Consider the following 26,133-nt stretch of genomic DNA (forward strand, 5'->3'; position numbering starts at 1 on the left):
TCTCATTCAAGCCATCAAAGGGACCAGAGTAGGATCAAATTGAGCAAGGCAGGCATTAAATGCTCTAGCTTTGTGTCTGGCAGCAGCTAAGGCATATGTGAACTCCCAATGGTTTAAGCAACTATATTGTACCTTTCCATTTATATTGTCCATAGTGTCTCTTCTTGCCTGACTTTGCTCAGCCCCTGCAGCTTTCCTTGTCATACAATTCCATGTTCCTGGTATCTCTAACTGCTTGCTTTCGAAATCTGTATAGAAACCTCTGACCCTAAAATCCTTGTATTTTATATTCATGCAAAAACAGTATTATGTTGAATGTCTGCTGCCAGCTCAAATGTTATCTAGGTCCCCTTAGACCAGTGCTTCTCAACCTCTAAGTTGCAACCCCTTTGGGGGTCAAATGACCCTTTCATAGCAGTTGCGTTGCCTAAGACCATCTGTATATCAGATATTTATGTTACAATTCATAACAGCAGCAAAATTACAGTTATGAAGTAGCAACAAAAATAATGTTATGGTTGGTGGCTACTACAGCATAAGGAACTGTGTTAAAGGATTGCAGCATTAGGTAGGTTGAGAGCCGCTGCCCTAGACTACAACATGGAGTGGGTGTTGAATACCTGGATCTGAGACAGTGCATGCTGACTGCGCACCTGTCTTCTCAAAGCGAAGTCTTTGACATGAATGCAGACCTTCATACCCTTGATCCTGTGGTGCTAAGGTCTAGTCAGTTCCTGAGATGTCTACCATCAAAGTACTTGATCTCTTCGAGACGGTGCTGATTTCTTAAGCAAGCTGAACCTCCTAATCCACCAAGTTATATATACTCCTTTTTTTTTTTTTTTTTCTGGCCAAAATACTTGTTTTTCTAAACTTTATTTTCTGTTTCGTGCTTTCAATTCTCAATGTAACCCAGATGCCTATGGTCTAGCCTTGATGTTATATTGTCTTGAAATTCCCTCCACTAGGCTGATTAGTCCATCATTTTTAAATTCAGCTTCACTCAAATTCTTGGGTTATGGACAGAATATAAAAATTCTTTGCCAGAATATAATGTGAATGGCCTATATTCTAATCCCAGTAGAGTGCTGTTCCAATCTGAAGTCTCTTTGCCTTCATTGTCTGCATTCCTACTGGTCTGGTCTTCCGAGCTAGCAGCAATATTGCCTATTAAATCCACCTACAGAGTTTTAAGCTTTTTATATCCTTCTTTTCCAAATATTAAGATTCATTCCACAAACTAGTTTCAAAAGCTTAGCTTCTCGTGGTCAGTAGCTGTCACAGAAGCTCCACTTCTCTGGTATCAGTGTTCTGTGTTGGTTATCTTTTCATATCCCTGAGTGAAGGAGCCCTCTTGGATTTATTTTATGTCATTTTTAACATGTAGAGTTTCTCTCCAAATATTTTATATTACTTCCAGGTTTCCTCCAAGTCATCTAATACTTTAAAAATAATCTACAATAGTTTTTCCAGGACTGAAATGCAGTGGTGGAGCTAGAGTATAGTTCCAGGTGTTTCTGGCGCTCATAGAAAATAGACTAAATATCCTTTCAACTGTCCCTGTACGAGGCCTTGTATATACAAAGCTTTTCTGGGTGTTTTAAAGTTGAATTCTAAACCTATAATTAGAAAGGCAGCAATACCACGTTTCCCAAGAGGGTCTGATTTACACAGAAGGCCTTGGTGAATTGAGAGTGAGGCCTAATAGAGCCTCTTTACTCTGGTTTTCTTTAGGGTTGGTACTTGTACTGCCCCCTGTGAGAGGTGCTGAGAAGGAGCTCTGAACCTTGGCAGGAGACATGTGACTGTGAGGGTGTCTCCCTGCCTGAGGCTAGCAGGGAGCACAGGGCAGGTGGCTGTGAGTGAGCCACTCTGAGCTTTGCTTCTCTGTTGGATGGCTGGAAGTGGAGACTGTCATAGGGAAGAGTCTTTCTTCCTAACTAACTGCTTGGCTTTCTTACTGTCTTAGAATCTACAGGGAGGGCTGTGTCTGTTAATTTTTTAATTTCTGGGTCAGTTTACACAACCAGGTAACTGAGTCTTCACTGGAGCATAGCGCTTGCCTTACTCTGCTCATGTGCTGATGTGTGCTAATTTAACCAAGCTGAGCAGAGCCTGGTTAGAAACCCTTTCACTTAGAGATAGGAAACCCTTTCACTTAGAGATAGGAAAGTTTCAGTGTCTGAATTACACTTTTGAATTATCTTTGTGAATTTGACTTAAACTCTTCCTTGTTTCTATCCTTTTCTGACTCATTAAGACATTGATAGCAAACATAATTAGATTATTCACTCCGTTAATAAAGTAGATGAATTGTTAAGATTAAATGAACTAACTGTTTTTAATTAGATTCACAGTAAAACCTCTACTAAATTGACTCTTTTAGGAGTATATGGTGTTAAGATTATTATTTTTTTTTTCTCATGGTCTACTTATTTAACTACCAACATAATCTAGAAATAAGCCAAGATTTTCTTGTAATTTATTCGTTTTCTGTTTTTTCTTTTGTGGAAAAACCTGTTTGCTTTTGTTTTTTGCCCTCTCAGAGTCTCACTGTGTAACCCAGACTTACTAGAATGTTCCAGATTCTCCCCCAATCTCAGTTTCCCAAGTGATGAGATTATATTCAAATCTGGCACAGAAAAAAAAAAAAAACAAAAACTGTTTTCAAAATATGTTTGAGCATTCTGTAGGAGCTTTCTAAGCCACAAGTACTTGTTGCTAGTGACAAAGCCTCTGCTCTCTGGGCCCGGCCTGACGGCTCAGTCAGCACAGTGCTGGCCTCATAAGTGTCAGGCCCTGAGTTTGGTTACCTGTAGTGGGCCGAGGGCCTAATTAAGAAGCTGGGCATGGCGGCTGGAGCTGAGGTGGGAGGGAGGGAGGGAGGGAGGGAGGGAGGGAGGGAGGGAGGGTGGGTCCCGGTAGCTCACTGCTGAGCTAGCCCAGCTTATTGCATGAAGTTCAGGCCAGTGAGAGACAATCAAAAGGTGGTCGGCACATGAGGGATGACCCTTGAAGTTGCCCTCTGGTTTTCACTTCCGTGCACACACAAGCACACACATAAATAAGTGAACAAGGCTACTTGTTGAATCTCAACACTATTTTGAGAGTTTAACAAAGTATATTGTATATAAGTATACAACTATATTCGTCTATACTTTGTATATAAGTTCATAAGAGTTTTTAAAAAGTATATAAAAACCTAAATGACTTGTTCTGTGTGAAAGTCACGTGCTTTGTGTTTTAATAGGTGTGCTAGAAGAAGCCAGGTTTTTTGGTATTGACTCACTGATTGAACACCTAGAAGTGGCCATAAAGGTGAGGCAGCTTTTTCTCTTAATCAGTATCACACTTATCCTAAGTATCACCCCAAAGGCCCCATTGATTTTTCTTTAATATTTTTTTCAAGAATTCTCAACCACCAGAGGATCATTCACCAATATCCCGAAAGGAATTTGTTCGATTTCTGCTGGCCACTCCAACCAAGTCAGAGCTGCGCTGCCAGGTAACCAAAGCTGACCATTCTCTGCATGACCTAAGAGCACTTCCACATCCTTCTAGGGTTTTTGTTTTATTTATCTATTTTTCTTTTTTATGGAAGATACAGTTTAATTATGAGCCATGGCTTTGATTTTATTATAAAGTGGCTGGTGCAGATGAGATGAAATGAGTTTTGTTTTGTTTTGTTTTGTTTTTTAACTGTCTTAATTGTGCTTTATGTAGCAGTTCTTGAGGGACATGGAAATTACAGCAGTTTTTAAATTTAGGTGCACAATTACTATGTGTGTGGCTGGTCAGTGGCAGAAACTCTTGTGTGTTAGAGCATTTCAGATTTTGAAGATACCACAATATGTGTTTTTTTTTTTTCCTTAAATGAGATGACTGAATTTTAGAATTTATAAAATGTTATCCAGTTTATCACAGCAGTGGCTCTGTGACTGTGACATCATAGCAGGTATGAGGCTAACTGTGATCCCTCTTGAGGACATCTACCTATCAGTGTTGGGTAGCCATCTCTGTCCTTATATGTGGAGATAAAGTTTCTTTTATGAGAACCCATGAAAGCCACGGATGACATGTACTCACAGTTATGCTTATGCTGATGATAAACTCCATGGATGGAAAGGCCAATGGCTTCTGAAAATCTCAGTGCTTAGTTACAGTAATTAAACTCAATCAGACAGATGGTTCCAGCATCATGACAGTCTGTGCTTTTTAATTCCAGGGTTTAAACTTCAGTGGTGCTGATCTTTCCCGTTTGGACCTTCGATACATTAACTTCAAAATGGCCAATTTAAGCCGCTGCAACCTCGCACATGCAAATCTCTGCTGTGCTAATCTTGAACGAGCTGATCTTTCTGGATCAGTGCTCGACGTAAGAATCGTTCTTTAGTCATAAGGAAAATCAAAATTTAGGCTGTTGAGCATTCTCAAAAGCGGGAATTGTATGTTTCTTACAGAGTTTTTTGACTTAAACACGGATAATTGACCATGTGGCTAGAGGGTCTAAATATGAAATGGGTTGGTTTTATGACTTTCATATCCTTTGTGAAATGCAGACCTAAAAGGTTCAATCCTGAAATGAGGTCCTGAGCTTCCCGAAGTAGTAGACTAAATTTGTCAGACTTACCAACTTACATGTAAAGCTAAAAAGAACAGGAAATCCATTGAACTTGTTTGTGAATGGGAAAGGTGATGACTGGAAGTATCTGGAGGAGGGTCTGAGGTGGGTGTGGTCGTCATTGTTCAGGAAGTCAGCATCTCGATGGTTCTGTTCCCCTCTGCACATTTGTGAGGCTATGTCAGGTATACATGTATTTATGCGTGTGTGTGTGTGTGTGTGTGTGTGTGTAGTGACCTGGGTTATTTTGGGATTAGAGGATACATTATAAGATAGAGCCAATAACAAATTACGTTCTTTGTGTCAGCGCCATAGTCTATGTTTTATTTATTAATTGCACCATTTATAGCACTTTGCTTTTATTTATATAGCTAAATAGTCATTTGTTGAGTTATAGCAGTTTTGGTTTTATTCATTAGTTCAGCCTGTTTACCACAATTTGTTTGTATGTTTGTTTGTTTGAGACAGGGTTTCTCTGGGTAACAAGAGCCCTGTATGTCCTGGACTCACTTTGTAGACCAGGCTGGCCTTGAACCTACAGAGATTCAAGTTACTACAACTTCTATATCAAATCTAATTTAAATAAATCATCCAGTACACATTTTAGATACTGCTACTCTTTCTATCTCAGGATGAATGGTCCAGTCAGTTTTGAAATAGGCAAAAGACATAGACTAACGGCATAATAGTTTAAAAGACTTAGCCTTCATTGAACTGTAAGACTGCTTGGTTTGGGTAGGGACAGGAAAAGAGAAAGATGTTTAATTACTTCAAAACACCTGTTTTTCAGATCTATTTCATTTAGGAGTTCTTATGAACTGAGCCATAATGTTCTCTGTACACCAGGACTCAGGGTTCTCGTTCTGCCCACCTTAAATAGTGGGGGTGAAGGCGACATAATTCCTGATAGAGTGAAATGTTACAGGCCTGTGAGTTTATTACTGTTAATAAAGTTGGCTTTTATTGAGGAATAGTGCTGAATGGTAAGCTACGAGTGTCAAAGCTGATTTCTCCCTACCATTTGTAGTTGAAGGTGGCTGTTAATGATTAGCCCTGTGTATTGCAATGTCCACACAACATATGTGCTACACATTCTGCCAAAGGGTGCCCCTGTGGCTCCCACCTTTTGAAGAACTTCTCACCAAGTTTATGGTTTTGCTTCATTCCATCACAGCTCCTGAACCTTTGTGCAGAAATCCTCTGCTTTGACTATAAACCAAGAGTCCCTGTTGCCATCACTGTTCAGGAGTCCGTATCCTCAGCATGCCTAGGGTGTTTCTTGTACATGCCTTGCCTGCTTTTTTGACTTATCTGGCTATATAGAGGCTGGTGACTCATCTCTTGTCTCCACTACATATTCCCAGTCCAGCCTTATGGACCAGTGGGGGTGCCAAGTAGAATGCTTGCTTAGTAGGAGCCTTATGGACTGGGGGGAATAGAACGCTTGCTCTGTTTTATAGACTGATAATCTGCAGCCTGGAGGCTTGCCAAAGGTCAGAAGCCAGTTATCAGAATGGGAACTAGGATCTAAAGTGTGTGTGTGTGTGTTTCTTTTAAAAGGACTGTTTCATTTGGAAAAATACCCAAATATTTATAAAAATATAATAGTGTAGTGAACCCTTATTTTATCTTTGCCCGTTTATACATATATAAATATATATGTATATGTTTATACATATTTATGTTTTCTTAAAGATAAGTGTCATTGAAGAAGCATAATATCGTTGTTTAAATGATAGCATTGTTTAAATAACAGAAAATAACTTACCTGCATCCATGAAAATACAATGCCTCTTCATAATGCTAGACAGTTCTTATAACTATGGTGCTGGTGTTATTAGCTGAATTGCACATTCTCAGTGGTGACAACCTATTCCACATTGATGAGGAGAAAGTGAAGTGTTTTGCATGGTTAAAGACTGAAAATCTTACTACAGTTTTTCCTGCATTTCCTTTTTCATGAGATCCTAGAGTATAGCCCACAGTGTAGACCTTTACCTGGGATATCTGGGTAAACTTTTAAGTGTCTTATTGAAGAGTATTAATAGGAAAAACAAAAGCTAGTGATAGTTATTTGCACATGGCAACATCCTGTCTTGTTAGATTTTTCAAGTACATAAATCTATTTGTCATCCTTTAGTTCTTTTGGTCCCTTAATGTCTTTATTATATCATCTACTTTGGCAGACCTTCTATACTTCCTCATTAGGGCCCAGGCTTGGAAAGATGGGGATAAGCAAGCATTTGTCTATTGACTGTCAGTGGAATGACCTTTCCCTTGTCTTCGTTTACTGGAGTTGACTGTAAGCTGAGAATAGTTGCACCTATAAACCAGAGATCTTCCTTGATAAGTATGGTTCTAACATAACTAGATCAGGCTTAGTATTTTAGACATATACAACTATCATGTATGTTCTATCATGTAAATTTTAACACTCAGCTTCTGCTCTGTTACAATTGTGAAGAAGTATATTAATGTCAGTTTTACAGAGACACTATCCTTTTAACCAATATCTCATAGGTTTCAGGCTTTGAAGGCATTGGACCCCATAAGATGACTTAACACTTAAACTCGCACATAATTTTCTATCTGTTTTCTGAATCATTTTGCATTGTGCTCAGGGTTGGCAATGTCATGTAGCAGTGGCTGATATAGAGAGACCCTAGAAATAGGTGGTTAGTGTTCTGTAGATAAATGCTGAGGTTAATGGTGGCATTAGAGTCCTGGTCTCTGAAGTAATGGAATACCAGGAATTTTGTTTCTTGATTCCTTTTATGATTACGAAGAGAAAACCCATTCTCTGAGTGTGTTCTTATTTTGCTTACATTTTGAACATGAGTTTTATGATATCCAGGGCTATTTATAATGATAGAAATAGGCTGTCATAGTTCAGATGTGCATAGCTTCTTTATCTGAACTCATGTTTTATGTAAAGTGGATATACTGTTGTTATTTTGGTGTTTATTTCTTTTCACATGTTTCTTCCGAAAGTTCTCAATTCTTACTGGGTTTCATTGAAGGCATCTTCAAGATAAACAGAAAATAACAAATTTCAGATTTGTTGAATTGGCCCTTTCCTATTAATTTCTTTCTTATTGCTTGCACAGATGTTATCAAGTTTAACCCTTACAGCCGGGACTCTTGTGTTCACAGTGTGCAAATCTCCAGGGAGTCAAGATGCTCTGCTCAAATGCAGAAGGCGCATCGCTGAGGCTCTGTAATTTTGAGGATCCTTCCGGTCTTAAAGCCAATTTAGAGGGTGAGAGCCGTCTGCCTGTTCTTGCTTGGAGGGAAACCATCAAGTAAAAGTTACTGAAGTGAGACAGGAAGGCTGTGGGTGGGCTTCCTCTGATGTCAGAACTGGAGAGTCTCTTTACTGTGGCCTCAGGCATAGACGAGGCAACACCCAGGACACAGGAAATAATGCCTCAGATGTTTAGGTGAAAAGTTAAATGTCAACTCTTAACCTTGAAAGAAAATATTGTAATGTTGACAAAAATGAAGAATTTCATTTATCCTGCAGTGTTTTGTCCGTGTTAATATTGCAGTAGCATATTGTTGTTTGTGAATTGGGTACCTCATTTACCTGGACTCAGGTGACATGGTGTTTGTGTGTTTCTCTGATCCTGAATTTACAGAGGTTTACTATAAAAGTGCTAATTTTCAAAGGACAATGTTGATTTCTCTCCTGTGCAAGTATTACTAAAACATTTTAAAATTATGCCATAAGAAAATAAATTACCACCACTAAAAATCTATATTGTAAGTTGATTGAAAGATGGATTCTAAGTTTATTTCCGAAAGTGGCAGGGTCTTTTCTCATGCCCCTCTGTTAAATCATCTTATACTTTTGTCTGAGTGGTTAACTCTAAAGACTTTTGGGTTAAACTCCAAAAACTTGCTTCTTGCAGGTGCTAATCTGAAAGGTGTGGATATGGAAGGAAGTCAGATGACAGGAATTAACCTCAGAGTTGCCACCTTAAAAAATGCAAAATTGAAGAATTGTAATCTCCGAGGAGCAACTCTGGCAGGAACCGACTTAGAGGTACATTTCCAGTCTCTGAAGAGTTTTAATGATGAGAATGACTGGTGAGATCATGCAAGCTGGCTTAACTTGTAGGTGGAATAGTTGGCTGTGGAGCTCCACTTAGCCTGGCAGGGTAGCTGGAAGGCTATTGCCCTTTCAGTTGCTTATTCAGAAGGTGGGCGTTGAGACTCATACCTGTTGAAGTGGGAGGATTGGGATTGCGAGCCTAGACTGGAATAAATAGTGAAACCCTGTACCCTTCCTCCCCTCCAAGAAATGGAGCCGAGGGTAGCCATTTGCTTGTTGAATGACTTTTAGTTCTAGAGTCATTTGGGCCAGTTCCTGATGTGGAGATTTGGCCTTGATTTCATTCATCTCCATTGCTTGGGTCTTACTCAAGCATATACTACAATTTTAATAAAGTTTTAATTTCAAACAGCATTTAACAGGCTAGATTATTTCTTGAACTACTTGAGAAATTTAAATGATGTCTGGGTTTAAGATTAGGTTCAGGAAAAGCCCATTTTAACTTGGCATCATGTTCAGTTTGAATCTCAGCTTGAGATTTCTAATTTTGTTTATTATTTTTCTTAAGACCTGTATTCTGTATGTCTTCTTGATTTGTATGTTAGGTAGCTTGTTTGTTTGTTCATAAGAACTCATTATATAGCAAAGGTTGGCCTCAAACTTGTGGTGTTCTTTTCTCAGCCACTGCAAGTGCTAGAATCATAGATGTGTGCCACCAAGCCTGGCTCAGTGGCTGCTGTCTGCATAAGCCTGTCAGGTTCTCCTGCCTGCACTGAGTGGTGGGTTGCATGCTTGTGCTATGAAGTACAGTGGCCAACAGCCGCTTCGTTTTTGGACCTTTGAGCTTGTTATAGCCAACACTTTATTCTAAAAAACTTACTTCATTTCTTTTAATTCAAAGTTAAATGACTACATGTTTCTGATGGTTGTGTTAGAGTGAATAATGTGACATGTGACACAGACTGTATATGAAAATTTAGCTTACTGTTGACTTTTTGTTTTATTTTATTTTGTTTTAGCCTTGATCTCTTGGTAGTTCTTAGGAGCAGAGCAGCAAAATCCCCTAAAGGCAAAAGTTGCTGCTTCTCACCATTAATATAGCCCTTTCAATTCATAATAATAATAATTAATAATCCCACAGAGGTCAGAAGGGAGAATTCAGTGGATCCTTTAGAACCTGAGTTGTAGATCATTGTGAGCTGCCATGAGTACTAAGAAAAGCATTTACCTGGGGTTTGCTTATACTTTCAGAAGCTTAGGCTGTTATCATGGTAGGGTATGATAACAGTATGCTGACAGGCAGGTGTAGTGCTGGGGACATGATGGAGAGCTCCATCCTGATCCATAAGCAGACAGAGAGAGAGAAAGAGAGGGAGAGAGGGAACCCTGGCATGGGTTTTTCAAATCTCAAAGTCCATCCCCAGTGCTACACTCTTTCTAGCAAGGCCATACTTAACTCTACTCCAATAAGGCCATCCCTCCTAATTCTTCTAATCCTTTCATACACTTCTCCCTGGTGACTAAGCGTTCAAATATACAAGCCAATGGGGGCTATTTTTATTCATTTTCTATAATGTATTAATAGAAGTGTTCTAAAAATGGGGATACTTCAGAATATTGTCCTACTATGCCCAGAAATCATTTTGTGAGGAAACCAAGTCAGATCCTAAATCACTTGAGCTCTATGAGTCTTGTTTTGTCTTACAGAACTGTGATTTGTCGGGGTGTGACCTCCAGGAAGCCAACCTGAGAGGTTCCAACGTGAAGGGTGCCATATTTGAAGAGATGCTGACACCATTACATATGTCCCAGAGTGTCAGATGAGAGTGCCAAGAGCTGGAGGAAGATGTCCCAGATGAAAACATTTCCTTATTTTATTTCTTCATCCATCGAATTGTCTAGAGGAGATAACAGTATAAGGGAATTAGAGGCGTTTGCTTGCTCCCAGAGGTGCATAAGGGGAAACAATTGAGTTTCCCTCACATTGTGACTGTAACAGAAGAACACTCTGTTCATAGATGTAGACAAAGTAGATCATGCTGCTGCATTTTGAGTGGAGTTGGGGCATTTTTCTGGTTTCTGACCAGGGATAGTACCTATTATATTTGCTTTTATATAGGCATTGTGTGGAAGTACCATCTTGGTTTAAGATGCATTTGAGAATTTTAATTTATGAAAAGCACAACATATGCAAATATATTTATTGAACACCTAGATGCAGTAAGGATGTTTAAACTGTTAAACGTCTTGAAAACTCTGAAGAGTTGTTCAGGTTTATAAATAGCTTTAGTGATGCCTTCCTTCTTCAAATACCTGTCCATCATGTGAGTATGGTGGGGTTAAGACTCCCTATGGCTCTTTTCAGATTCATTTCTATAATGTTTACTTTTCATTAAAAACAACAGTAGCTAAATTTGAGTTATATTCTGCTCTCGCATTTTGAGACAGCATGGAAGGAAAGACTTTGTATATCATTCTGCAGAAGCAGGGAATCACCAGTCATTGCAGCTGTTCAGTGAGCATGCTTCAGCTTCATTAGAGGCGAGTTCCATTCTGCACCAGACTCAGCGGCTCTGTCCATTCACTAGTCCAGTTCTCCTGCTCAGTTGTCACAGCACAGGAAGATACTTTAGAACCAAAACACCAAGCTCTGTCCTCAGCACAGTTCACGTAACGACAGTTTATAAAGGGCCAGCTTAGAATAAGCATTCAATCGAAATCCATTGCAGTTGGAGCTATAAAGTATGAATAAGTCCCGCAGAGTCACTTACAAGAAGGCAACATCAGATAATTACAGCTAAATTCCTACAGTGGGGCTAAGAAATTACAAACTGATGGCTTGATTATAGCCACAAAAAAATTGATGAATAAAAATTAAGCATTTGACTGGTATAAGCTGCATTATCAATCAGTCAGTATCTGTAGTTCTTTATTTAAAAAAATTTTTTTCTGTTGTTTGTTTTGTTTTTAGATGAAATTTAGTCTCGTTTTCTTGAGTCATTATCTGCAACACAGCAGTAGGGCCTTCGCCTTCCTAGTGGGTGTCCCAGTGTCCTTATGTGTTTCCCAAGAGCAGGGATATAAGCTGTGTCCAAATGGGTTTTCGATCCCACAGGCTGGTCAGCTTGAGGCAGTGAATCATCACAAATGATCTTGTCTTCATCAGGAGAGTGGCATGTCTTCATTATTCTGTAGCTTATTCTTATATCTACATATGCAAAGCTTTCCTTCACAGTAAAGGGCTTACATGGGAGGAGAGTGCTCCTTTACAGGGAAAGGAAAGCAATTTTGAAAATGAATTATTTTCTTTGCGTTTTTATTTTTACCAAGACAGAGAAGTATTGTATTGAGAGATACCTATTTTCATAATCAATATGTGCCTAAATTATATTTAACTCATTTCACTGCACTCTATTTTCAATAAGTACAGACTGTGTTCATTCACTGAATGGCCTTCTGCAGAAGGATGGGCAGATGCAAACACAGTGTGCTGGGGAACTGCAGGGTTCAGATCTGATGTGAACCGCATTAATAAATGGTGTGCAACGCTCACAGGCTGTTTCTCTTCTTGCTTTTCAAAGTCATCACTTTCTGCATTTCCCACGATTAAAGCAAATTCACTTCTTGGGTGTGGCTTCCTGATCATCTTTTCAGAGACCACCGAGATACAGCTCTTTTGGTTCTACACTAGGGAAAACATTCAGTGATTTCCTTTGCTCTATAGCCAATGAAATCAGTGGGAATTTGCTGTATTGAGTAAGAAATCTAGGAAAGAGATTTCTAAGAAAGGGGGAGGGTTCCCAATAGTAAGACTTGCATTGTATTTAGCCACGAATACATGTGTGTATGTGTGTGTGTGTGTAAGTTAAAATAGAACCTTGTGGGAGTACTACCGAAAGGTTCTCAGCCTAAATCAGTTAGATGATTTCCATTGATGAAATTCAGTTCTATACTTGAGTAACTGTCTAAGGCAGTACACATCAGACTGACATGCAGCTAAGTTCCTCAGCAACCGTTTGAAGGGATTTTGAGTAAGAAATGTTGTAAGGTCATTATTATGATGGCTTCCATTATTAATCAAGACCTATTTTCTCCAGTTCATTTTCTGAATCTGTTATTTATGTCATGTCTGCCCCCAAGTCAACTTTAAATCATCTTTTATACATGTGGAACTCTAGAATTATGTTAAATTCCCCAAGGAAGCAGTTATCTTTAAAATGAAAAGCGTCAAACTACAAAGGAAAGTGGTTGCATTATTTCAGGATAAAACATGTTCCCCAAGGCTTTATCCTCAGACCTTTCACTGCCTGGCTTAGCAGTCTGAGCTACAGTTAGCCCCACAGTCCTCCTGCTGGGATTTTACATTAGGGCAAGACAGAGGTGGTTCACCTGTCATTCAGGAAGGTTTTACAGAGTCATCATTGCAGTCATTTTGAGCTATTTAATGTTCAAACTGGAGTAGTTTTTCTTTACAGAACTGTTCTTTCGAATTTAGAAAAGAAAATTATGACAATTATAAAGTCCAATTATTCAAACCCAGTTTATCAATTTCAGGCCTTTGGCAAATTGGCCTTAGCCTGCAATCATGAGAGATCTAAAAGTCTGCTATTAAGCCTCAAAACCTCACTGGCTGCAGAACACCTTAAGAGCCTATTTGACTCTGTAGAATGTAAGACAGATTTGGTTTCTGTCCGTAGGCTCTGTGTGACCTAAGACAACAGCACTTAGGCCAACACATAGCAAACTGATATGTTGAGTCTGGTTGCTGTGATCATAAGCATTTTGAAATGTTTTAAATTACCTCCATATGGATCCATGGAGGTAAGTAGTTCACTGTTAACACAGCTCACACGTCTGTATCATTCTGCTAGTCCTAGCCAACTACCACACTCCTTTTCTTGAGTGACATTTAGAAACACATCTCTAATAAACAATATACAGTGGGCAGTTGGAACCAAAATTGTTCAGACTTAAGGAATTCTTATTGAAAAATTGCCTTACTTGCTTATTCTAGTGAGAAGAGGTTCCAGTCTTTGTGTCAGAGTAGCATGTTAGTGATGGTATCTAAATGAAAGTGATTTAGTTACTGAGAAGTCCCTCTTCCCTGTCATAAGGACTGAGCAGAGACGGCCTGGGAAGCCAGTGCTTCTTAGTTGAGCCTGATGCTATTACTGTTTACTTGAAACCCTTGCGAGTGTAGTTATTTCAGAGAACACTAGGCAGTGACTGATGCAGTTATCATCCTACCAGCCATGTTGCTGGTATCAGCTTCAGAAAGATAAAATACCATGTTTTTAAAGCATCTTATAGCTTAGCTAATGTAACGGGTTTTATAATGTATTGTATATAGGAGTTTCATTCTCTATCAGATAGAATATTTTTGAAGCTGAAATAGAGGTGGCATGTGCCAAACCTGGCTTAAAGGCCCTTTATTCATTTAGTGAGTCACTGAAACCTATATGTATTGAATGATGATGACATGCAAAGAGCGATTAACAGGTAGATAGAATAGAACTGATTCTGATGGATTATAAACAGGGTAAAGACAGGAAAAATTTCAGAGGCAGGGGTGGATCTCTTGAGTTTAAGACAACCCTGGTCTATAGAGTGGAGTTACAGTCAAGGCTACACAGAGAAACTCTGTCTGGAAAAAAAAAAAACAGAAAAAGGAAATTTTTTTTTTCATTACATTCATGTGTGTTTATGTGTGTATGAATGTGCCATGGCACACATGTAGGTCAGAGGACATCCTGAGAATCAGTTCTTTCATTCCACCTTGTGGGATGCTGGGATTGAACTCAGGCCATCAGGATTGGGATCAACCTCTACTTACTGAGCCATCTCACCAGCCTGAAATTAGATTATCTGATTTAAATGTTTCCTTTTACAGAGACCCCAGATGCATAGACTGGCTCCCAGGCACTCTGCCTCAGCTTTCTGTATTTATCAGCTAATTTCTCTGAAAGTTTCACCTAGTCCAAGACATGGATTTTCCTCAAACCCTTTATAGGCCTGCCAGCTTCCTCAGGGGAATGTACCATGGCTGGATTTTAATCCGTTAGAATGGTGGCTTCAGCTGTGAAAGTTTTAGCTAAGATTTTAATGACCAGGTTTAAGTAAATGTAATAGGTGGACCAGCAGGTGTTCTAATTACAGTCGCCATTAAAAGGCTTTTTGTGAGAGTTTAAAAGTTACTATTAAAACTATGTTCTGTGCTGCGCCATGCCTGCACCACGTCATCCACCAGCGGGGAAGACTTCAGTGTCCTGGGAAAAGATTCGTATAAAAAGGAAACGAGGAGAAGAGAAGCATTGCAGCACTCAAGCCACTGTCCAAGCCACTCAAGCTTGCTGTCCCTTTGGCTCTCATATCCAAACAGGTAAAATTCTTTGTGTTTCTCGTGCTATTTTAATGTTGCTGGATAGTGTAGGTCTAAGGGGTATTTTGCCCCCAACGGTCCAGTCTAGGGGAACCAAGGAAGCCTTGCCCTTCACTGACCAGCCTTATCAACCACCAGCCTTTGGGGAAGAGCCAACCTTTTCAGAACTCAGCAGCTTGTGTCCCAGTGTTGGACATTGATTTTAGCCTCATCCCCATCAGATGAAATTAATTTGGAGGCACATTTTATCACCTAACTGTAGGCTTACTTGGCAAGGGACCCATCCAAGCTAGGTGTGTCTCCACCTGGATCAATATTGACTTCTGCATCGGTCTGGAAGCCGGTCCGGCCAGCTGTGATACACTAACGACCAGATGACAGACAGAGAAATGTCACATGTGCCACAGGGTAGCAAAGTCAAGCAACCTTTTATTAGCTAGTGACACTTAACAGAGGCTTCCAATTCAGAGCAGATGGCCCAGCTTCTAACCTCATGAATGACAGAGTTGAGAACTAACCTCTAATGGGGATTGTACAGACAAAGTGTGAGTTTGGTAAAGGATGAATTATGGGCTTCAGGTAACTAAATAAAAATAAAAGATGGACTACATTAACCACAAAAAACTACTGAGGATGCCAGAGTGAAGTACAGATGTTTGTTCCCAGCATCTGAGAAGCAAGCTCAAGACGGGCAGATGCCCCTGTGTTTCTTGGCTCCCTGTACAGCTTGTGTAGGGTTGGTGGTCCAGATGCTGGCCTCTGACAAGCAGTCTTCATTTTCACTCATTGCAGTCTGGGTGTGTCATGATTGTATCTTGATGCCCCTTAGAATGAAGATGATCCCCAAACTCACGGCTGCTCTTCTTCTGCTGACTCTGTGTTTGGAAGGCTGCTCCAACCAGCACTGGTCCTATGGATTACGCCCGGGAGGAAAGAGAAATGCTGAACACTTGGTTGATTCTTTCCAGGAGGTAAGTTTTCCACCACTGTCTCACTTCTAACTGCTTGAGCCATGCAGTGCAAGCCCCGGTGGTACTCCTGTGAACTTACCCTAGATACTGATGCTAGGGAGACAAGACTTCACAGACTGGAAGCCAAATTCTTCCTTGCGCTTTTGACAGAGACTAAGGAACCAAACAGCAGGACAGGTGTGAAGAGCCTGGCACACCAAGTGTATCACAGGGCACCAAGCTTTCAAATGTCTGTGATATTAAATCAATACTCTTGTATAATTCTCCAGTAAGTATCTATATCAAGGACATATGTGCTGTTATTTATTGTCACTAATAGAGGCATTTAAGCAAAGAAAATGGAGACTGCTTAACTCCATGAATTACCAGTTTAAGATTGTGAGGTGGAATACGTACTACATCTAATTTCCTACGAAGGAGGTTATGACCCCAACACCAGCATTAATGTGGGATGCTTGTTTTATTTTAAAACTTCACTTCTTAAGGGTGGGAAGAATTATGTGAGAGAAGCCACTTCCATTCGCTGAGAGCAGGAAATGTAGCTGAGGAACTTAAATTAAAGCCAAGGCATTGTCTAATTCTGAAGATGCAACGAAGCCCCGGAATCCGAAGCCTCCGCTCTGTAGATTATTTGTGCAGCAAATTTCATTCAACTATTATGTAGTGGAAACTATAAATAAACACAGCCTAGCTGGGTGTGGTGTTCACACCTATAGTCACGGTCCTTCAGAGGCTAAAAAAAGAAGTCTGTCCCAGTCCCATTTCTGCTGTTATAAAAAGTAATTTAGGGGAAAATGGCTTATGTGGCATACAGTTCCAAAGAGTTCATCATTGTGGGGAAGTGAAGCCAGGAACTCAAAACAGCTAGGTAGAGCCATAGTAAGAACAGAGAAAGAATAAATGTATGCATGCCTAGCACTTAGCTGACTTCCCAGGACTCAAACCCAGGGAATGGTGCTGCTCACTGTGGGCTTATACAGTCAGCTCTAGCCTCCCATATCAGTGAGCATTCAAGGTAAGGCCCCTAGACACGTCCACAGGCCAACCTGATCTAGACAGAATCTCTTGCCAGTTGATTATACATTGTGTCAACTTGGCTATTAAAAGCTGTCATCACAACTCCACCCCTTGTTGATTAGAGACATAATTACACTACTTTAAGCCAGTTCAAGGCTAGACCAGGATACACAGTGAGCTTCAGAGCAATCTGGGATACAGAGCAAACTCCTGTTTGAGATAAAATGGAAGAATGGCAGTAACAGATAACATAACAAACAGAAATCCAGTCCTACTAGGACTATAAAACTCTGCCTTTGAGGCTTGGAGCATTTGACTCTTGTTGTCTCAGGGAACACGACCTTTTACTGTCCCCATCCCCTCCCGAAATTCCACTTATTCTTTAAGAGCGCACCCTTGAATCCCCAGACCCTACAACTCTCCAAGCCTGTCACTCTTCCTCACAATCCTCAGACCTCTCTCTCCCCAGACAAATCTTGGTACAAATAGAAAACTCTGTTTTGTTTCTTTTATCTTCATCTTTGAGAATGTGATTCTTTGTCTCCAGATGGGCAAAGAAGTGGATCAAATGGCAGAACCCCAGCACTTTGAATGCACTGTCCACTGGCCCCGTTCACCCCTCAGAGACCTGCGAGGAGCTCTGGTGAGTTATAGTGGTCATCACATAGAGCTGGAGACCCAAAGGACTTTGGATGCAGTGGCTTCCCAGCCCCACAGAGCTACCTGACTCACTTGGAATAGAGAGAACTCGTGTTTGGAAACTATGTTTCTCTTAAGTTGACTCAAATATGTCTCCATAACCTTCACATACTAAGCCCAGCATCAGTCTTTGGAATAAACAGCAAATTTCTTCCCACTGTAATTTTCTAATTCTGAAGGGCTATTCAACCCTCACTACTCATCTCTGAGCTGATTGCTAACCGCTGAATGACTCAGCCATTGTTCCCAGGACCGTGGGAACAACAGAAAGCAAGGGCAATGCTCCCCAACCTTGGGATTATAATAGTCAACACTTAGCAAGTTTATAGCTCAGAGCCACAGATCTGACTTCAGGTCTGTTAGGCCTAAAGCCCACCATAAAGGAAATCTATTGGTCTAATATAGGATTCATTCTCATTTTCTCCCCTCTCTCCTCTTTGTTACTGGGTATTGATCCCAGAAATGATCACATGCTGGCAAGCACTGTATCACTGGATTATATCCTTAGCCGCCCTCCTACTTAAAAAATATATATATTTTTAAAGTAAGACAGAATTTCACTAAGTTTCTCAAGCTGCCTTCAAACTTGCTCTGCAGCTTCCAAGTTGGACTTGAATTTGAGGCTTCTTTTTTCAGCCTCTGGAGAAACTACAGTTACAGGGGTATGTTACCACACTGCCTGAAATACAGGGTGTTCATGAGAACAAACATGAAACATACTGAATAGATGTGAGCCTAGAATAGAAGTGAGCCTAGAATTGAGTGTCAGTGTTCATTGAGCTGCCTTACCACTTATTTCTGGCAGTCAGGAAGCATATGGCCAACTCCTAGTTACCCAGACAAGCAGAGAAGTCCTCAGTAAATCATACATGAAGATAAAGTTGATTTTTGAAAATTTTCTCAAGTGACTTCAATTTCCAATCCCAATGGACAAAAATGAAGGTGATCAGACATCTTCATTTCCTTTCTTGTTCTAGTCTTGCTTATAGCCCAATCAAAATAACAAGCACGGAGATTCCCCTAGGCATGACATCATGAAGGACTCCAAGGCTGGGTTGACTCAATCCTTTTGCAGAGTGTCATGCTTTCCTTGATCAATGTAGATATTTTATAAACAGCTCTACAAGATACTGTCTGCTATGTTTCTGGCAGACAAATGCACTTGTTCTTAGAACTGAATTTTAGAAAATAAAATGTCAGCAGAAACAGTGAAATTCAGCTAGTCAGTTCAACACTGACATGCATGTTCTATATTTTCAGGACAGTCTGATTGAAGAGGAAACCAGGCAGAAGAAGATGTAAATGCATTGGTCCAGAAGGATCCACTACACTCCAGTTTAACACTGACACTGAGATTTGTGACCTGTTACAGACCTATAATTGTGTGGACCTCAGCATTTTTATACCCAGCAGTGTGGATTTCATAATAAAATAATGTGTTGTGGATGAAGTCCTATAAACATGATGTGCCTCTGACTCTGAGCTTTGGGTGCAGGTCTTTAAATGAGGATGTGGTGGGTGGGGAAAAAACAAAAACAAAAAAACCCACGATGACATTAAGTGTCTTGTTGATCAGAAGACCATTGCTCACATCCACCTTTATTCATGGAGAGTTCAAAGGAGGCTAGTCCACCTGGCTTCTATAGGATTATAACTGCATCTTTGAGCCCTACAAGTCAGATACACCCATGGCCATGGCTTCTTGATGCTGGGAAAGAACTCTCTACCCTCTCTTTGCCTTTCATAGTCAGCTAGAATCCCATTGAAGCAGAGGGGAGGCAGAGCTGTTTGGGCTCTTGGTCCAGTGCCTTCTGGCTCCATATGGTCTTGTTTTTGTGGTATGAGGCTCAGAACTGTTTCAGTTTTCTGTTGCTGTAGCAAAATCTCTGAGGCTAGACTTGATAAGGAAAGGCGGTTTCTTTCAGTTCATAGTTTAGGAGGCTGAATAGTCCAAGCTTGGGAGGCCATATCTGTTATGTTGTATCATATTCTAGCCAACAGTATTATTTCATGGAACCACATATCACAGAGGTAGAGGATGTTCACAGAAGATGCCAGATATTGGGTGGTCTCCCTTTATAACCACCTACTCTCATAGCAACTGACGCAGTCTCACACGTCCTAACTCACTTTCGTAAGACAGGCATTAGTCTATACTAAGGGTGCTTTCACCACGACCCAAAGACCCACCTGCTTATAAAGGTTTGACAACCTTGGGAACAGGCTTCCAGAGTGTGAATCTTTAAGACATACAACACATCCAAACCATGGCAGGGGCCATGGCTTAAGGCTGTCTTTCTTCCTGAGAGCTTTTGTATTTCACTTGACAGGAACTGGTGTTTCCGTGTCTCCTGGGCCACTCATGCTAGATCTACATGCACAGAACTTTTCACACAAGATGGGAAATAACCTTGATGATCTTCACTCTGAGGAAAACGGAGCCTCAGGGTTTAGGAGACCCACTCAGTTCTGCTGGATCTGTGCTTAGCACTACTCCCTAACCTGCACAGCAAAGAAGCCAGCGAAATCCGACGCCTGAGACATGGGAGAGTCCAGTTGTGGGAACTGAAACAGGAAACTGGGCCTCATAATCAACATGGTTCTACTGGGGCCAATTCATGAGGTTCTTCCTAGACATGACTGACACACTCTCATCCTCAGAACTTCCAGACAGCTGTGGCATCACCAGAAAAACTCAAACTTCAGTAAATGCCCGATGAAAGATTTTTTTTTTTAAAAACAAAAACTGATTGGCAAGTAGAACTCTACCATCTTTCATGGATGTTTCAGTTTATTTTACACAGTCTCATGTTGCTCAAACTGGCCTTGAAGTTGCTCTTAACAAACATTTTAAAAAAGCAACAGACCTTCTTAATTTCTACATTATATTTGGAGCATTGGGTTTCTGCTATCAAACACCATCTCTGGGGAATGGAGCTAGTAACGGATTCTCATTATGGGATAAAATGGTGTTCATACAGCAGCTGATTGTGTTAGAATTGAGGACACAGTATCTGTAAGCCTACTGGGCCCACTTAATACACAAATGGTCCGAAAGACCAAGGGGATTGGAGAATAGTGAAACCATTACCTTTACTACGTCAAATATTTCTCTCCATCTGAACACTTTACCCTTCGGTGTAACTTAAAAAGAACGCCACACACAATGTGAGTAAGTGCAAGAACACTCAGAGCTGCCGACAGCCTACACGAGTAGAATTTCTCAGTTGGAGTGCACCACGCCCATACATTCACTTACGCCTTGGGGCAAATGCCACATACATTTTTAATAAGCACACAGAGCAGTGGTTCTCACCCTTCTTGATGCTTCGACCCTTTAATAAAGTTCTGCATGTTGTGACCCCAACCATATAATTACTTTGTTCCTACTTCATAACTGTAATTTTGCTACTGTTTTGAATCATAGTATGAAAATCTGATATGTGACCCCCCCCCGGGGGGGGGGTTGTGACCCACAGATTGAGCCTCTGACATAGGCTAATCCTTAGACACAGGGATAATAATACATTATTAGTTTTTAAAATTAATAGATTAACTGGGTCAGCTTAGATCCTTTTATTTATCCACTTACCCATGCCTAAAGAATACACAAAGAACCCGCATACCTGAAGTTAATTCCCACCAGAAAACTTTCAGCTCAGACACCAAAGGCATAGATGGGCAAGGCAGAAAGAAATGAACAGACTGCAGATTTTATTAGTTCCTTGTAAGACAGACACCCGGACCCCACCGTAGGCATTTCAACAGGATCTTGTAATAAAATGAGCCAGAGAGATCCGGAGGGTGAAGTGTCAATAGGGGAAAAAAAACAAACAAACATAAAATCCATGATCTTATTTTATCAATCTAAGAACAATAACAAGCTGAACACAAAATAAATTTAAAATACATTTCCACTTTTAATTTACAAAATAAATAACAGCAAATATGAACAAAACTCTTCAACACACATCTTTCTAACTGTCCATGTATGAAACCCAGTTAGTTATAAAATCATGGTGAAGGAATTTTGACAGGACCCTGGGTGAGCAACTCGCAAGAGGTGACTGAGAAATGAGCTTGGCTATGTAGGTAGGGGATCAACTACAAGTGGCTCTGGAGAGTCAGCTAGAAGTAAGGCCTCCAAACCAAGACCTAGTTCTCTCGTAGGCAACAACTGATGTCTTGACTCTGAACCCACCCAAAGAGAAGCTTCACTTTTCTCCACTTCTTAAATTTTACTCCTTTTGCTGTACTGAGAATAAAACCCAGGACCTCACATGAGCTAAGCAAGGGAGCTCCATCTTCAGCACTTCAGATTTAAAATTTTAAGTAACACACTTATGGAGGGATGAAAATGTCCAAGAAAACAGCAGTCACCCACTGCCCAAAGTACACAAGGAAAGTCTGATTCTAAGTGAGGAACTGGAAGTCCAGGCTGAGCAGGCCAGTCAGTGGTTCTGAAGACTATGATCCACAGGCTGCTGCAAGAATTAGGACAAGGTGTACCAATATCTCAAACACAGACGCCAGACTCATTAATATTCACAAATCTTTTGATCAGGATAGCCAGGCATGGGAGGCTCAAAGCACCAGTTGAGGATGAGAGACGTGGATTCCAGTTCCTACAGCAAAAGCCTTTGGACAAAAATCTCACTTCCTTTGGTTCCCTCAGAATAGAGGCCAGGGCAGAGAGAACATGACCAAGTCCATGCAGTCTCAGATCTATCACAGATACGGAAATCGACTTGTGTTATGGGACACCCTCTCTGCTGTCTTATGCTGATGGGTTGGGACTTATGCCCCTTTCATTATACCTGAGAAGTGTGAGGGATGAAGGCACAAACTTGGAAACACCTCCCAAGGACGTTTCACAGAATGGTGCACCAGGCACTCAGGCACCTTCTGGGATCCAGGAGTCACGTCTGAGAAAAGGTCACGTGAATGTCTACCATCTAGCCGTGTCTCTGCACTCCTGTGATCTGAGTATATAAGTTGCATTTAAGTTGCAAAATGAAAATGTGCCCCTCAATCTGGGAGCAGGTAAAAAGACTCAACTCGGGAAGCAAGAGACAAGGTGGTTAGCATCCCACCTCAGAGGCTCCTCCTGTGACACACCTTGTTTTAGCCAACGGATCTGCAGTGTGGCTACGTGTACAATGGCCGTCCCTGGCTGGAGAAATGACTACATTTCTGGAGTCAAGCAAGAGGTGGAGATAGAGGAAGGAGGCAGCCTAACTCAGGGCTTCCTTTTCACAGAGTGCAGGCTTTCTGATCCTACAGCAAGCCAAGTGAATTGCATAGCAGGCTGTTTCTACTGAGTGCACTGAGGAGCTACATCTGTGGCCTTCAGCAAGCATATACTGAATGAAATCTTAAATAAGAACCTCAGAGCAAGACAAGCCACCACGGCAGAGAGGGAAAGGGGAAAAAAGCCATTTAACAATACCACGAACTCACAAGCCTTCAACGAATATTCACTCGTAAACACGTGACAATCTCAGGGCTGATTTTAGTGCCTTTCAGTAACCCAGAGATATACGCAAGGGCAATAAAAACTGGTTCTTCCTGCCCTCAGCTTCTTTCCCCTTCTGTGTTAAACATCACTGCAGTGTTCAACTTTAGGAAAGATGATTTTTTTTCTCTTATTCAAATAAACTGCTTCATCCATAGCTTCTGTCCCAGCCAGTTTTTATGTCAACTTGATACAAGCTAGTCATAGCAATAAAAACCCTAAGGCACCTTCCCAAAGAGGTGTATCTCCCAGCGCCCTGTAAACCAGTACCTACCTACGTCACCCACAGTCCTTTGTGTCAAAGCAGTTGAAAGCTATTATTTTCATTACTGTGGAAAGGGGATCATAGAAAAATTCCTTACAAAAAGAGGCGGTGGTGGGGAGGTTGGCACATCTGGGCAATGACAGGGCCAGCTCTGCTCAGAGACCAAGCTGAGGGCTCACTCCCACGAGTCTTCAAGAACAGGCTGCAGATTTGCTCTGCTTTTCCCACCCAGTTTCTGTGCTTCATTGGCAGCCTGCAAAGCATGGTGACATCTTCAAATCCTTTTAACCAGTCTGCTAGGGCTCTTCTCAGAAGCTCCCAGCTCCATGGAAGCCCTCTAGTACCCTTCTGGTGCCTTCCTGCTTCTCTGCACAGCCTGGTTCTTTTCATTTAAACAAGGAAAAAGAAACAAAAACATGCAAAAACAAACCAACAACAACAAAACCCTTCAATTCTTATTACATGCCAATAGTGTCCAAAGCTGCCATCTTTTTAGGGAAGAGCTGCATACCCGAATTCACCCTCAAATATCTTGAAGAAAAATGAACAGTATCAGATCTTGCTCAGGTCTAGGAAAGAACGTCACTGACTGCATGACCCATTCTACCTTAATGGCATCCCATAAGCAAAACACCCTATAAAACAAATACTCGGAGATTTTCAAATGCAAAGTTACCAGTGACACCTGGGATCTGAGACCAAAGTAGCTTAAAATTTCAGAGCCCGTGTGTTTTCCATGACTGCATGTGGGTGCTCCCAGATGGAAGAACAGAGACTCTCATAGGCTTCCTAGGATACGTATACTAGCTTCTCTAGTACAGTGCCAGGCATGTCTCTAGGTTTTGCTTCTTTGATCTCTGGGACCAACCATGTGTGCCTGTCTTAAGGTGGTGGTGAAAGCAGCTGTGCAAACAAAGAGGCAGGTAGGCAAATGCAGATGCAGATTCTCACTGCTGAAATCCCTCCGCTCACTTGAACTTGGAAGAAAAGGTTCAGGGCAAGGTCACTGAGAGATTCTAGAAAGCCCAGGGTCACCCAAGCCTCGTCCAGAAAGCTTTCAGTTTTGCCGTCAACACCCAAGTCTGACAGAATTATCTGAGGCTTTTCACATACCATTCTCACCGGGGCTAGGTACTGAAAACCTTGTTAGGGTTGTCTTTTGAATTTACCTGCTACCTCGGGCACACGCTATGTGAGCAAGCTGGGCTATTAGTAAAAGCCTGTAGTCCACTTCCTGTGTGAAGCCTCAGTTTCCTTACCTACAAAATGAGGTGACTGAGAGTGTGTGTGTATGACTTTTAAAACCCCTCTAATGCAAAACATGTATACATCTTATGGTCATTTATGTGAACAAAATATTTGGACATCCAAGTCACGCTAATTTTTCCTTATGAAAGGAGTATATGGACATTAGTACCATTAGCAAGCAATCAAATTAATTCTATGATCAAAAGGAATAAATAATCAAAGGGAATATTGCACTGTATTCTCCAGGGTAAAATCAAGTAGCAGGCAGAGACCACCACCTCGTCCATCCAACGGGGTCTGGAAATGTATCTGGTAGAACCAGAGCTCCTAGGTCCCTTAGAGCCCAGGATTTGGGCTCAGAGGAAGGAGGAGGATGAGAAACAGAGTGCAAACGAGCTTCAAAGGAATCCAAGGCACAGCAAGTGACCATTGCGAGAAGAAGGCCATTCATCAGGAGAATGCCAGTGGGTGAGTCCCCAGCCTCTCAAGAGAAGCCGCCCACACCTGAGCGTGGCCCACCTCTGCTACACGTGTGCTCTTTCCCTCAAAGGAGACAGTAGGCATTAGGGAACGAGAACCATGGCAGCTCCTGGAGTGTTCTTGGTATCTGGCTCTTTCAGGAGGCAATACATGTTAGGGACGCAGACGGGAGGGAAGGAAAGATGACTTGAGCACAGCTGTTCAGAAGCTAACTGAGAAACCCAAGAGGAGTCAGAAATCCAAGAGGGGCTGTTCTCTACCCCGCTATCCCTGTGTCACCGCAGAACTGCTGGCAGAGGCATCTGCAGATCCAGGAAGTCGGTGGTTGAGGCCAACATGCCATCATGGGAAGAGGAGAGCACTTTTCATGCAGACAGATGGCCAGTTCCGGAAGTTCCGTGGGCTACAGAACAGTTCTGGGTTGCAGGATCCTCTCAGTGCAGGAAGCAGTGCTGGCAGGGAGCCCTGCACAGTAAGCCACCATTTCTGGGGGCCATTCTCAGGCAACAGCGGTCCAAGGCACTCGGGGGGTGCAGAGCCAGGATGACATCCTCACTGAGAGCCTGGCTCGGAAGAGAGGATGCCTGATTTTCGAGCCTTTGGAGGCGGTGGAGGTGGGGCTTTGGCTTCTCTCCGGACAGGCAGGGGGGGTGCAATCTGGGGAGAAGACATATGGAATGAGAAACAGTCCCTTCTTTATTTCCAACTCATCCTTCTCCCATTCCACACTTTTGTCTTATTTTCAAGTTAATGTGCATTTATTCATACCACCTGTATAAGACAAAAGGGGGGTGGTACTTATTATGGTACTTATTTGTCCTTGTTCCCTTGAGCTGAACACACACACACACACACACACACACACACACACACACACACACACA

The 26,133-nt window shown here is 41.4% G+C and overlaps 3 protein-coding genes across 8 annotated transcripts in view; 2 read left to right on the forward strand and 1 right to left on the reverse strand.

The window, feature by feature from the left end:
- Kctd9 (potassium channel tetramerization domain containing 9) overlaps window positions 1-12,227 on the forward strand; it is a 28,479-nt gene extending 16,252 nt beyond the window's left edge. For 4 of the 5 annotated variants that reach the window (XM_055609781.1, XM_055609777.1, XM_055609778.1 and 1 more), the window contains exons 7-12: window positions 3,251-3,318; window positions 3,410-3,505; window positions 4,226-4,375; window positions 7,775-7,880; window positions 8,533-8,666; window positions 10,383-12,227. In XM_055609781.1, coding sequence (XP_055465756.1) covers window positions 3,251-3,318; window positions 3,410-3,505; window positions 4,226-4,375; window positions 7,775-7,880; window positions 8,533-8,666; window positions 10,383-10,499 — 671 coding nt within the window. In that variant the 3' untranslated portion in view covers window positions 10,500-12,227. Of the gene's footprint in view, window positions 1-3,250; window positions 3,319-3,409; window positions 3,506-4,225; window positions 4,376-7,728; window positions 7,881-8,532; window positions 8,667-10,382 lie in introns of those variants that run through there. The other variant, XM_055609780.1, reaches the window with a different exon arrangement.
- Window positions 12,228-12,303: 76 nt separating this feature from the next.
- On the forward strand, window positions 12,304-19,195 carry Gnrh1 (gonadotropin releasing hormone 1). Of its 2 annotated transcripts, XM_055609784.1 has the most exons (4): window positions 12,304-15,054; window positions 15,884-16,025; window positions 17,590-17,685; window positions 19,002-19,195. In XM_055609784.1, exons 2-4 carry the CDS (start codon window positions 15,885-15,887, stop codon window positions 19,041-19,043), a joined length of 279 nt encoding a protein of 92 aa, XP_055465759.1. In that variant the 5' UTR covers window positions 12,304-15,054; window position 15,884; the 3' UTR covers window positions 19,044-19,195. The 2 variants fall into 2 exon arrangements, with proteins under 2 accessions (XP_055465759.1, XP_055465758.1); XM_055609783.1 differs by lacking the exon at window positions 12,304-15,054 and having other exon boundaries at window positions 15,873-16,025.
- Window positions 19,196-21,438: 2,243 nt separating this feature from the next.
- The window catches only part of Dock5 (dedicator of cytokinesis 5), a 178,461-nt gene continuing 173,766 nt past the window's right edge, over window positions 21,439-26,133 (reverse strand). The window contains exon 52 of the mRNA XM_055609624.1: window positions 21,439-25,906. Coding sequence (XP_055465599.1) covers window positions 25,802-25,906 — 105 coding nt within the window. The 3' untranslated portion in view covers window positions 21,439-25,801. The remainder of the gene's footprint in view (window positions 25,907-26,133) is intronic.

Source organism: Psammomys obesus, unplaced genomic scaffold, assembly GCF_907164565.1.
Source record: "Psammomys obesus unplaced genomic scaffold, mPsaObe1.curated_primary_1811, whole genome shotgun sequence".
Classification (NCBI taxonomy): Eukaryota; Metazoa; Chordata; class Mammalia; order Rodentia; family Muridae; genus Psammomys; species Psammomys obesus.

What these genes read in the sequence shown, in the direction of transcription:
- Gnrh1 (XM_055609783.1), top strand. Translation starts at nt 15,873, where the DNA reads ATGCCCCTTAGAATGAAGATGATCCCCAAACTCACGGCTGCTCTTCTT. An exon ending in TGGTTGATTCTTTCCAGGAG is followed by an intron (nt 16,026 to 17,589) that starts GTAAGTTTTCCA and finishes CTTTGTCTCCAG; the next exon opens with ATGGGCAAAGAAGTGGATCA. An exon ending in GAGACCTGCGAGGAGCTCTG is followed by an intron (nt 17,686 to 19,001) that starts GTGAGTTATAGT and finishes CTATATTTTCAG; the next exon opens with GACAGTCTGATTGAAGAGGA.